The following is a 13,126-nucleotide window of genomic DNA, read 5'->3' on the forward strand; positions in this document are numbered from 1 at the left end:
ACGACTTTAATTAACATGCCTTATGTTGCAAAAAATATTTACACCCCTTTTCATAATTGATAGTAGGTTCCTCTGCTACACCCATTACTAATAGATGTATAAAATAATTTACAGTAGGAGTATTTTAGATAAGGCTCTTTCTTGTACCAGGACAACTTGTCCTGGTGGGAAAGTGAGTGGAAAACTTCAGTGGCCTTGGCATAAATTACGAGGTTGATTGCAATGCCAGGCCTTCTTGTCTATGGAAGTAAATTTGTCTCATCAGATTTTGAAATTTAAAAGCCTTTGAATTTTGATTACTGAACTTTAAGCCTTTGAATTTTGATAACTGAACTTTTTTTGCCTCACAATTCAACCCACATATTTTACAATAACTCATTTTCACTTTCATTTTTCGATGTTAACAATTCAAAATCAAAAATTCAAGTTTATAAAATTCAAATAATATATATTCAGGTTGCTCAAATTCGATAGGTCAAATTCAGAGCACAAAATTCAGATTAAAAAATTCAGACTAAACATCCGGGACACGCAGGATGAGCAATCGATTCCAGAGCCATAGAGAGAACAGAGTAGCGACGCTCCCATAGAGAAGCGCTGTGACGGGGGCGGAACATTTCTCTGCGCAGCTCCGGGTGGAGCTCTGTTCAGTTCCACTACTGAGCAACATTTTCAGCTGTATGTTGCTTTGTTTTAAAAAAAAAAAAATGAATTTGATGTCATTAATATATTAATCCTGTTATTGTTTAGCATTTGCTCAGCACTAAATGTTACATGTTTATCTTAATTAATAGGTATAACCCAACTTAGCTCAGTCAATTAAGCTACATTAATGACACACGAGTCTTTTCACCTAAAATGAGTTGATTAATCAAGAGTCTTGTTACAGAAATGATAATAAAACATTAGAGCCATAATAAATCATGCTACTTTTACTTTCATTCTTAAGTACATTTGAAGGTAAACACTTTGGTACTTGTACTCAGTGAAGTGGAGGTAAAGAGTATTTTACTTTTACTACTACTTTTACTGGAGTAATATTTTACCTTGGATATCTCTACTTCAACTCAACTACATGGTTTGTGTACCTTGTCCACCACTTACATTAGACAAAATGAACTTGCGCATATTAATTATGAATTCATTCATGTATTACATGTAGGAATAAATTATTACTTACTCATGAAATAAGAGATGAATTAATGCTTTTTTATGTACCTGCACTATAATGTTAAAGGTACGGTAGTGTGTTTATGAATCTGTTCATTCAGTGCAGGTAAACATTATGAATCCAGCCACATGGCTTAGTGTTTAACTAAAATGATGATTATTATTATTATTATGAATCCTCAGGAAAGTGAAGGGAGATTATAGTTTATGCAAAAAAAAAGCTCTTTAATCTCTGTACTGTATATTGTCACTACTACTTAATGATATGGCATTATGTAATGTAGGCTAATATAATGTACTGTGTGTTAACAAGAACAACCTATTAAGTCATTATAAACATACATTTTCCACTTCATATACCAAATACATTAAAGCAGATGCAGTAAATGTAAACGCAGTTGAAAATACCCAGAAATTGTACAAATGTTTATTATTTAGTGTTTAATACTTCATTCACTGCTGCTTGTCCCATCCCAGCTAGCCTTGTAATTGTGGCCCACTTCCGGCGCAGCTGGGCCAGAATTGCCCCCAAAACACTGCGATACCATTTATTTCCCGTTTTATTCTCCTTTCACATCCTCATAGATAAAATAATACATTTATTCTACAGATTAACTACAGATTGTGCAGCAGAAAGTATTTTATTAAGATAATTGCAGCAAGTATAATATATATATATATATATATATATATATATATATATATATATGGTGGAAATAAGTATTTGATATTATTAATTATTATTATTAAGTATTTGATACACAGTATTGAATGAGCTTTAATTATTTTGCAGCTGTTGGCTAATGCAAGAAACTGTTTACCTTTTAGCTAACGTTACCTGAAGTGTATTAGTTCAGACTACCAGTTAACCTGAAACTCACTAGATAACATTACCTAACAGTTTCCATTTCCAAATTGCTCTCTATCTCAATCCAAAACTCATTAATAGACTTTCTGCTTACATTTTGCTAAGTAAAATGTTGTTAAGATTAAACGTTTATTTACCAAACACGAACAAATAATTAGTCCTCTTTTTTAACGGCTCGCGTCGCACTGTTGCTATGGTGACGCTCGTGCGCCACAGCCGGACAACCAGCGTCGGCGCGCACGCGTTTCTACGAGCACCAGCCAAACCCAGCTGTGGTAACAACTGGGCCGGATCTGGCTACATTGATTCTGGCCGATTCTGACACTCGGCCGACTGTGCCGATAAAAAAAGAGGGAGCTGGACCAGATGATTGTGCTAGCTGGGATATGAGAACATGATAGCGCCGGGTTTTTTTTGAAACTATTGGAGGGATACATGAACCACGTGACCGCGTGGCGGCGAGAACAAGGAGTGTCGCAACTCTATCTATGGCTCTGATCGATTCTGTCTCAAATCGAACCGACACCCAGCCAATCAAGTTACACTCCAGCAATCAAGTGACAACGAAGCGGCTTCGTTTACAGCAGAGCCGTAGAGAGAAGAGTTGAGAGTAGAGTTGCGACACTTCGTGTTCTCGCGGTCACGTGGTTCATGTACCCCTCTAATAGTTCCAAACAAACCCGGTGCTGTCATGTTCTCATATGGGACCGGCAGCAGTGAATGAAATATTAAACGCTAAATAATAAACATTTGTACAATTTCTGGGTATTTTCAACTGCGTTTACATTTACTGCATCTGCTTTAATGTATTTGGTATATGAAGTGGAAAATGTATGTTTATAATGACTTAATAGGTTGTTCTTGTTAACACACAGTACATTATATTAGCCTACATTACATAATGCCATATCATTAAGTAGTAGTGACAATATACAGTACAGAGATTAAAGAGCTTTTTTTTGCATAAACTATAATCTCCCTTCACTTTCCTGAGGATTCATAATAATAATAATAATCATCATTTTGGTTAAACACTAAGCCATGTGGCTGGATTTATAAAGTTTACCTGCACTGAATGAACAGATTCATAAACACACTACCGCACCTTTAACATTATAGTGCAGGTACATAAAAAAGCATTAATTCATCTCTTATTTCATGAGTAAGTAATAATTTATTCCTACATGTAATACATAAGTTCATTTTGTCTAATGTAAGTGGTGGACAAGGTACACAAACCATGTAGTTGAGTTGAAGTAGAGATATCCAAGGTAAAATATTACTCCAGTAAAAGAAGTAGTAAAAGTAAAATACTCTTTACCTCCACTTCACTGAGTACAAGTACTAAAGTGTTTACCTTCAAATGTACTTAAGAATGAAAGTAAAAGTAGCATGATTTATTATGGCTCTAATGTTTTATTATCATTTCTGTAACAAGACTCTTGATTAATCAACTCATTTTAGGTGAAAAGACTCGTGTGTCATTAATGTAGCTTAATTGACTGAGCTACGTTGGGTTATACCTATTAATTAAGATAAACATGTAACATTTAGTGCTGAGCAAATGCTAAACAATAACAGGATTAATATATTAATGACATCAAATTCATTTTTTTTTTTTTAAAACAAAGCAACATACAGCTGAAAATGTTGCTCAGTAGTGGAACTGAACAGAGCTCCACCCGGAGCTGCGCAGAGAAATGTTCCGCCCCCGTCACAGCGCTTCTCTATGGGAGCGTCGCTACTCTGTTCTCTCTATGGCTCTGGAATCGATTGCTCATCCTGCGTGTCCCGGATGTTTAGTCTGAATTTTTTAATCTGAATTTTGTGCTCTGAATTTGACCTATCGAATTTGAGCAACCTGAATATATATTATTTGAATTTTATAAACTTGAATTTTTGATTTTGAATTTGTTAACATCGAAAAATGAAAGTGAAAATGAGTTATTGTAAAATATGTGGGTTGAATTGTGAGGCAAAAAAAGTTCAGTTATCAAAATTCAAAGGCTTAAAGTTCAGTAATCAAAATTCAAAGGCTTTTAAATTTCAAAATCTGATGAGACAAATTTACTTCCATACTTGTCCACCATCAGTGTCTGAACTCAGAAATGCTCCTTTGACTGAACAGACACATTGCCACAGTGACAATGGTTTTCAAATAAATGTCCATTAAGCTCATGGTCAATGTACTTTCTAAATGTTTGTTCAGATTTTTAATGTCTTAATTTTTTCACTTTGCAGGCAGGCACATGGTCCCAGGCACATGTGTACAGAGGGATCTACGCCGCTTGGGCGGCTGTGCTGCTCCTGGTGGTGGTGACTCTGGCTAGAGCGCTCTACTGGAGCTGCCTACGGGTCAGCCAGCCCTTGCAGAATTTCACATAGAGAATGAGAGAGAGAGAGAGCAAAGAAAAAGAGGAAGAAAAGGCATGGGGGCAGAAAGAGGGTGATAAGGTTTGATGGATTTAATAGGGTTTCAAATAAGTCCTACTGATGGTGACATTGGGTATAATTGAGAGTAGCATGAAGAAGTGAAGAAAATGAAGAAAGCATGTAATAGGGTGGAGTAAATGTGACTAATGAAAGAGATTAAATAGGGGTGGAAGGAAATTTATGAGCTAATGAAGGTATTGGAGTGTTTGTTTTAAGCAAAAATGTATTTAACTGAATGTTGGACGTGTTGGAGGTGTGCAAACCTGCTGACTTTACACTAAACCAATATCAACTTTCTCTGAACATTTCGATCTGGCACATTCAACAAAAACACATTTCATTGGTAATTGTAGTAGCTTTGTAGCTCATTTGGCATAGGTTATATAAACTACCTGGCACTCATAAACCCTCTAATCCAAGGACCGTGTTGACTACATAACTGGCGATCTGGCTGAACACGAGAGGATTAGAGGTGTTGCATAATATTTTGTCTTGACTGATTAATTGTGTTTCGGCATTAATGTAAATGTAATGTGGGGTCATATGTTAGCATTACCGTCATTGTAAATGCTGCTGGTATCAAAGCATCTGCAGTCCAAAGCATCAAAAAGCCTTACAGAAAGACAATAGGGGCTCTGCTTCCACATGGACAAGCAAATGCACAATATTAGCTTTTGTAATACCATATAGACACATACTTAACTACATGTGTAAGTTATTTAAAAGTTAGTCTTAATCCAGTTGTCATATGTTATGACTAATATTTAATATGATGTCAGTAATCAATGTTTTCAAACATCTTCCCTGTTTTTTTTTTTTTCAAAATTAAAATAATGTATTAGGATTTTTATACTCTTTAAATTCATGTAGTAATGAATGGGACAGTTAAAATGGTCATTTTTAATGATTACCATACTTGAAAAAAAGACTAATACAACAGCCTACACACTTACACAATTTATTGAAATCTAAATCCAGTAACTCACTGACTTACTTTGGACTTCTTCCAACAGACACTGCAAGACTGCAAGGCAGCAACCATATACAAATCAAGTGCCAATTAACATAGACAGGCAGCAAATTAAAGAAAAAACTACCATAAAGCAAATTAGAAAAGTGTTGGGCCACTAAGAGACAGAACAGCTACACCTTGGTATAGATACTACAACAATACAGAAATCTACTAGAGAAATAAAACACTGTTCCTCCAAACAATATTTTCTTATTGATGATATTTTAAAATAGTGTCTCCCAAAGTTGTTTAACAGGGTTGAGATCTGGTGACTTCAAAGCCCATAACCCGAAACCAAGAAATGCATAATCTTAGTACTCCTTTAATTCCTCCGCTTGTACTTTGTGGATAGGGGCATTAAGAGACCACTCACATCATGATGTAAATTTTACTTCATATTAATCTAGTGATTAGTCAAAAACATTGTATGAAAGTGCAACTAAACCATGCCATGCCCTCACAGCCTTACACAGCCTCTGGACCCACTTACTGCAGGGGTAGTAGGGGTGGTCTGTACTTTTTGGTGTACACGTCATTTAAACCATAAATGGGCTCGCATTGCATTTTATACTGCAATAAATAAAGCATGATTCCCTGGTAATTGCTTTATTGTATTGTATCTGTCTGCGAGCATATGTTTTCCGCAGAGGATCTCTGGTTCACTTCCACTGTTGAGCCCTTAAGCAAGGCCCTCAACCCTCCAAATGCTTGGATTTTATTGGGTCACAATTGTTAGTGGCTTTGAGTAAAAGCATTTGCTAATGCCTTAAATGTATTTATATTTACATTTTGTCTTTAATTTGTCACCTGTCTGTATTTATGTCTTGTCGTGGTCTAGTTTGGATGTGTGCAACACAAGGTTTATTTTGTTAAATAAACTACAAAAAATTACATGTCAGTTCCAATCTTACACAATAAACTGTGTATTCATGTATTCTTTTTCAAAAATTTAGAACAAAACCTTTGATTTTCAGGTTGTGATTCACTAAAATCTGTCTAACCTAGACTAGGCCGTAACACATGTTTAAAACATGTGTAAAACATCCTCTTCACAGATCTACGTTTACCAAATTTATTTAACAGTGTTTTTTTTCCTGTTGTTTACTTCAATATCCTAAATTTATCTTTAAATGATGTATTGTCTACATGTGCAATTTCATGAGTGCATTTTTCCACTGAATATCCAAGTCAGGTTTAACACAAGTTTTGTACTTGCTCACTAGGAGACATTAGAGTGACATTTTATGCACTTTAGATTATCCAAAAACTTAAGATTATCATCAAAAACTGCTACTACTGAATTCGTTGTTGTAAAATCCATTTTATTATGAATTTAGGGTTATTCCAGAGGCAAAGTCTGCATCTCATAAAGCTAATAAAAATATTGTCTGGACTAGTTAACAAATTTGATGTACTACAGCTGTATGGTCCATGACTGTAATTAAGTCCACAAGTCTGCAAATCCAAATAAGACCAGAGATTTTTGTCTGGGCTATACACTCTCTTCACAGATATACTGATTTCATAAGGGGGTGCTATTGTTTAAAGATTACTGGTTCCATTATACATACAACACTGTAGACTTAAAAATCCTACTTTATGATGAGACACTTGCACGAATGCTCTCACATTCCTGAAAAGACGTTTTGTTCTTTTAATAGCAGCCTTTGTTAATGTGTGTTAATTTTTAAGTCTAATTATTTGTTAAGTGATGCTTACTGTGAGATTCTAACACATAATTTCTTTAAAAAAAATGTTTTTTATTTATGAAGTCACTACAGCATTTTAAGTTTTTCATTTGTTTATTTTTATTGGTTTTGTACTAACAGTAAAGTATCATGAGGATTTTTGCTTGACCATGACTATAGAGTTGAAAACTTAGTGTTAGTCAACATTTTAAGAGGCATTCTACTATTTGTAACCTGAAGTTAAATCTGAAGGATGATGCTGATGTTGCTGTTATGACATTTGGTATGTTACTAACTTGAACATGCTTGAACTTTGGCTAAAGAGAATGTGTTAATCAAGGGTGTATGTTATATCTTTTGTCTGCTTTGTGTTAAAGGTAAACAGCCATGTTTGGCTATTTGTTTGAAAAGGCTGTGTAATTCCAGAGCTCTGGAAATTCATTATTTATCACTGAAATGGCAGGTTAGGAAATATAGTTAATTAATGCAGTTATAATATTGTAGTTGGTGTAGTTTCATTTAAGGCTCTGGCGTTATGCACTATTTTATCATTCAGACCCAATTCCAAAAAAGTTGGAACAGTGGGGAAGATGTAAAGAAAAAAAGGACAACAATGATGTAGCTTTCTTTTGACCTGTATTAATTTAAAATTGAACAAAGTAAAAATATTTAATGTATAAATGAGTCAGCTTTTTCTTTTGTATATACATGGTCATTCTAAATTTGATTGATGCAACATGTTCCAAAAATGTTGGGTTTCAATGTGCCATATAATGCTCACACATTTTTCAAAGGGAGACAGCAAATGTGCCAGTTTCGTATCTGCATTTACCTATCAAAGCCATGCTGTTGTGACATATGCAGAATGACATATGGCATTGTTTTGTTAAAATGTGCTGGGATGGCTTTAATATATAGACATAAATTTGTCCATAATTTCCAAAAACAATTTAAATGTTGGAATTGTCATACAGCTGCACTTGTTTTGACTTTGTGTCAGCCCATCTCAGATAGTCTTAAACCCAGAAAATTGGAAGCATTTCTAGATGTTGCCTATACATGGCATGTGCCTTAACTTGCATTTGTAGATGCAGAAATATAATATGTTTTACAATGTACTTTCCAAAGTATTTTAAGCCCATATGAGATTTATCACAAAAGCATGTTGGTTTTTATTGTAAGCATAGGCATTTAATTTTTTCTCTTCACCGCATATTTATCCGAATTCTTTAAATTTTTAATAATGTTTTAGACTATACATTGTGAAATCTTTGAATTGTGCTTTAAGAAAGTTACATTGGCCAGTCTGTATTTGTAAACACTTGAGCACCTGTATACCTCTTTACCTGTGGAAAAATTCGAAACTGGTTTTTTTGATAATTCCACAAGCTTTCCAGTCTATCACTGCCCCTGTTCCAACATTTTGCAATGTGATACAGGCATCAAATTAGGTAAAACATTAAATATCTTTTCTCTGTGCTAAAAATCACTGCTTTCTGTTTTATTTTTTGTTTTACTTACAGCTGCAACTTTTTGGAGTTGGGTTTGTATTTAATAAAACAGAACTGGTACCTCTTTAAAGCTCAGTTCAGGACTATAGACAACTGCAATTTATTCAGTTTTGTCATTTCAAGTTTAATGTCATTTCTAAATATCTCCTTCAAGTTTCATTAACTGGTGTTGAAAGGGAAAAAATTAACAAGCTCTGGGTTCACATGAATTAATATTCATTAATTACCCAGTTGGCACAGCTGGTAGCTGATGCCACACAACAACATAGGTCCTAGAGACCTGGGTTTAAAACTTGCTTCACTCTCTGTAAAACTGCCCTAAGCTTTGACAGAGGGTAAGTTAATAAATGTGTTGCCTATCCCAATTAAAAATACACTCACCCATTTACATACCTACAACTAGAGACAATTTTGAAAGGCCAATCCAACTACAGACATGGTTTTGAACACATCATTAAAAGTAGTGTTGCTACCACCACTACTACTGGTAAATTGTGGTAGACTAAGAGCTTTATAACTTGTATATATTTATTAAAATGCAATTTGATTACTGACTTGTTTAAAGATCTGATTTCTTTTGGGTATTAGATTTTTTTTCTGATTCTTAAATGAGCACCCAAAGACTTAAATTTTTACCATTTTTAATTTTTCCATAACACTATAAAATTGTATACATATGTAGTAGTAGTAGTAGTAGTAGTTTTTTTTCTTACATTCCACTTCTACTTTGAACTAACATTTCTAAATAACCTCGCAGAAACATATTTTAGGCCACCCCCTGCCAGTTGTGTTTAGTTGCAGAGGTGTCTGCTGTCCTAAACTGTATACTAAGATTATTCGTACCTTATGCTTATTTATGCCAAGAACAATGAGACCAGAATGAAGCTTTTTCTCTGAGTTTGTTTACAGATGATTAGTTTGTTACAAAGGCATGACATGAATTGTTTAAGACAACATAAAATATAAAAAAAAAAAAAAAGTTTTGGTCATTGTATTTTATTATTTGCACACATTCACTCATTTACACTTCCACTTGCTTCACTACACGCACTACATTATATATTCAGTACAGCTTCAATAGATTTTGGACAGTAGTTGGCATTCCACTTTCACATAAAACTCTGCAGTTCTTTTTTTATTTTTAAGTTAAACCTAATTTTGAAAACATGTAAAATTGTAAGTACTCTCAATTTAATTATTGGCTCATTATTATTTTCTCTCACTGGATTGGAGGCACCTTTACATTTCTTGTGGCATCTGCCAAACCCAGATTCCTATATCAGACTGCTAAATGGTCAAGCACAATTCATTGCTATAGAAAAACTATGCACCAATTTACATAATTTGTTTTGACATCTGGCATTGCATATTGTGATTTTGGTTTGTGTGTGACTGTTATGGGCTTAAATGGAAATAAATTTCCTAAAGGTCCTAACAGCAGTCCTGTGCTGACCTTTTACCTATAGGCAGTTTGGAACTCAGTAATGAGTGTTGCACAATGGCATATGCTATTTGGCTGTTATGATCTACTCACATGGACTACGTATATAGCTATGCTGTTTCACCTAAATACAAAAATCTGAAGACATTATTTAATGTTTACCTTATTGACGTTTATTATTCTTTGTAAACATATGCTGAGTCATGCATGGTTCTGTGATATTATCTCATGGTGACTTTTCTATGCTCAGTGTCTCCTAAAAAGGCTAGATGTCCTTTCATGTTATGACGATTTAACTGTTTATAGAAATAAACAAATGTTCTTCAGGCCAAAAAAAGTAAATAATTTTAATGAACATTAATGCTTATTGGGACATGGCAATAGTACATTATGTATTGGACAACTGTGTACCTGCAGTCAAAAGTGCAAATTTGTCGGCAAAGCCTTTTCTAGTTGCCCAGCTGACTTGTTATGAATGACAAATCACAGAATCTACTAGAATTGAGTCTCAAAATTATTATTTTATGCTTTTAAAAAGGCAATGCAGTATAGTAGTAAAGTGGTTCTGTCCTAACCTCCCTACAATGTTCAGATGTGTCAAGTAATTCTCTATTTTAATTTTAGTAAAAACAATTATTGCTTCCTGTTTTATTAGTATTCATAGACTGTCTTTTTAAAACTGAGGATTGTACTTCACAATGAAAATGTGTTAAACTAAGATTGACAGAAATGTGATGGTTGTCATCTTAGGATAGAGCTGTATTATTTATTGAGCTCCTTAGTATAACCAATTCTCCTGGCATTCTACAGTTCTACTGTATGCATATGTGTATTGAGCAATAAATGGGGTTGGTATAGTCATACATTCCAGTTACCAAAGGTGTCTTGGCCATGTAGTGTAGCTGAAAAGATTAAGGGACAGGTTTGTCACCCACACAGATTTCTTAGATTTACACACACACACACAGAGAGAGAGAGAGAGAGAGAGAGAGAGAGAGAGAGAGTCATTTGTCTCTTGTTTCATGTGGATGTATTTTTTCTCAGACAAAAAGAGCAAGAGGGATGGGGAACATACAAAAAGCTTTCAGAAACCACAAAACCCCCATGCAAAGATATAATGGACAGGACAAAGAAGCTGATGAAAATGTCAGCATTAATGTAGGGAAAGGAACAGATACAGAAAGACTGAAGGACAGATGAAAAAAGAAGAGCAATAAAGACATGGAAATGTACAGCTTTATGTTTAGAGAAAGCCAAAGAATACCATTAATGTCTGTTGTAATCAGTACAGTGGGGGATCCATATGGGCAGTCATTTGGTGAAACTCATTGGGTCTATGCAACTTGACAAATATGAGAAAACTGGCTAGGTTCAGATGCAAAGATTTTCTCTAATTGAATTTATTCTGATTATAGATTAAGTTTATATGTATATGTTTATATGTACACTCAATCTCATGAAACTTCCTGTTTACATGCATGCAAAAAGTAATCCGATGCAAAATGACATGCATGTGCAGAATACCACTTGCACTTACTATGACAATGAGTATCACATGAGTCCAGTCAGACTTGACTTTTCAGTTGGTGTGTTTTATTTTAATTGCTTTAAAATTATGGCAGACTGTTTATGTTTAAGTCTTTGCAGCATAAACTTCGTCTTTACTGCACACACTTGCTCCCGCAGTGTTTTGTAAACTTCCAACCATTCTGCATTTCAGGCCTGTAACACATTCCAAAACTAAAAAGTTCCAAAAAGTTAGGACACCCTATGCCGTAATCCCTCTTTGGCTGAAATAACCTAAATTAGACGTTTCCTATAACCATCTACCAGTCTCTGACATCGACTGGGAGAAAGTTTTTTTCACTCCTCCATGCAGAATTTCTTCAGCTGTGTGAAGACCCCACAGAATCTCAATAGGATTAAGATCCGGGCTTTGACTTGGCCATTCCAGAAGTCTCCATTTCTTTCTTTTGAGCCATTCCTTGGTGGATTTACTGGAATGTTTTGGGTCGTTGTCATGTTGCATGGTCCACCTCTGCCTCAGCTTTAGTTTTTGGACAGATGGTCTTATATTTTCCTCAAGCACCCTCTGATACAGTGAATAATTAATTGTGGGTTCTATAATGGAGAGCTTGCTAGGCCCTGCTGCTGCAAAGCAGCCCCAAACCATGACATTTCCACCTCCATACTTCACAATTGGTGTAAGGTTCTTCTGCTCAAATACTGTGTTTGGTTTGCGCCAAACATGTTCTCTGTTACTGTGCCCAAATAATTCAACTTTGGATTAATATGTCCAAAGCACATTGTTCCAGAATTCCTGATCTTTGTCTAGGTGTTCTCTGGCAAACTTTAGTCTTGCCCTGATGTTTTTGTGACAGCAAGGGTTTCCTCCTTGCTTACCTCCCATGAAAATCAAACTTGTACAGTCTCTTTCTGATGGTAGATGCATGTTCCTTGACATCAACTGTGGCAAGAGCTACCTGTAGGTCCCGTGATGACATTGTAGTATTATTGGAGACTTCTTTACGCATCTTGCGGTCTGCTCTTGGGCTGAACTTGCTAGGACGGCCTGACCTGACCATGTTGACAGTTGTTCTAAATGTTCTCCACTTGTAAATTATTTTCCAGACAGTGGAATGGCTGATTTCTAATTGTTTTGAGATCTTTTTAAATCTCTTCCCAGACTCATATGTATCTACAATATTCTTTCTGAAGGCCTCAGAGAGCTCTTTAGATCTCACCATGGTGATAACACTTACTTCATCAATCAAGAGCAAACCAAACTAATGTCTGAGGTTTAAATAAAACTCCAATATCCTCTAATGATGGTCTAATCATTGCAGCTGATGTGGTGTACCTGATTCTAATTTTAGACATTTTAGGTAGTAATAAATGTTGGGGTGTCCTAACTTTTTCCTCACAATAAATTTCTATTTTTGATCAATACATTTTACAACTTGTGTTTAAAAGTCATTTTTAACGTTTTTTTTGTTTAGTTAT

The 13,126-nt window shown here is 35.0% G+C and overlaps 1 protein-coding gene across 1 annotated transcript in view; it reads left to right on the plus strand.

Annotated features, from left to right (window-relative positions):
• Positions 1-6,402, plus strand: part of pip4p1a (phosphatidylinositol-4,5-bisphosphate 4-phosphatase 1a) — a 31,924-nt gene extending 25,522 nt beyond the window's left edge. The window contains exon 7 of the mRNA XM_062987670.1: positions 4,280-6,402. Within this exon, the coding sequence (XP_062843740.1) occupies positions 4,280-4,423 (144 nt within the window). The 3' untranslated portion in view covers positions 4,424-6,402. The remainder of the gene's footprint in view (positions 1-4,279) is intronic.
• The last annotated feature ends 6,724 nt before the right edge of the window (positions 6,403-13,126 follow it).

Source organism: Trichomycterus rosablanca, chromosome 25, assembly GCF_030014385.1.
Source record: "Trichomycterus rosablanca isolate fTriRos1 chromosome 25, fTriRos1.hap1, whole genome shotgun sequence".
In the NCBI taxonomy this organism is placed as follows: domain Eukaryota; kingdom Metazoa; phylum Chordata; class Actinopteri; order Siluriformes; family Trichomycteridae; genus Trichomycterus; species Trichomycterus rosablanca.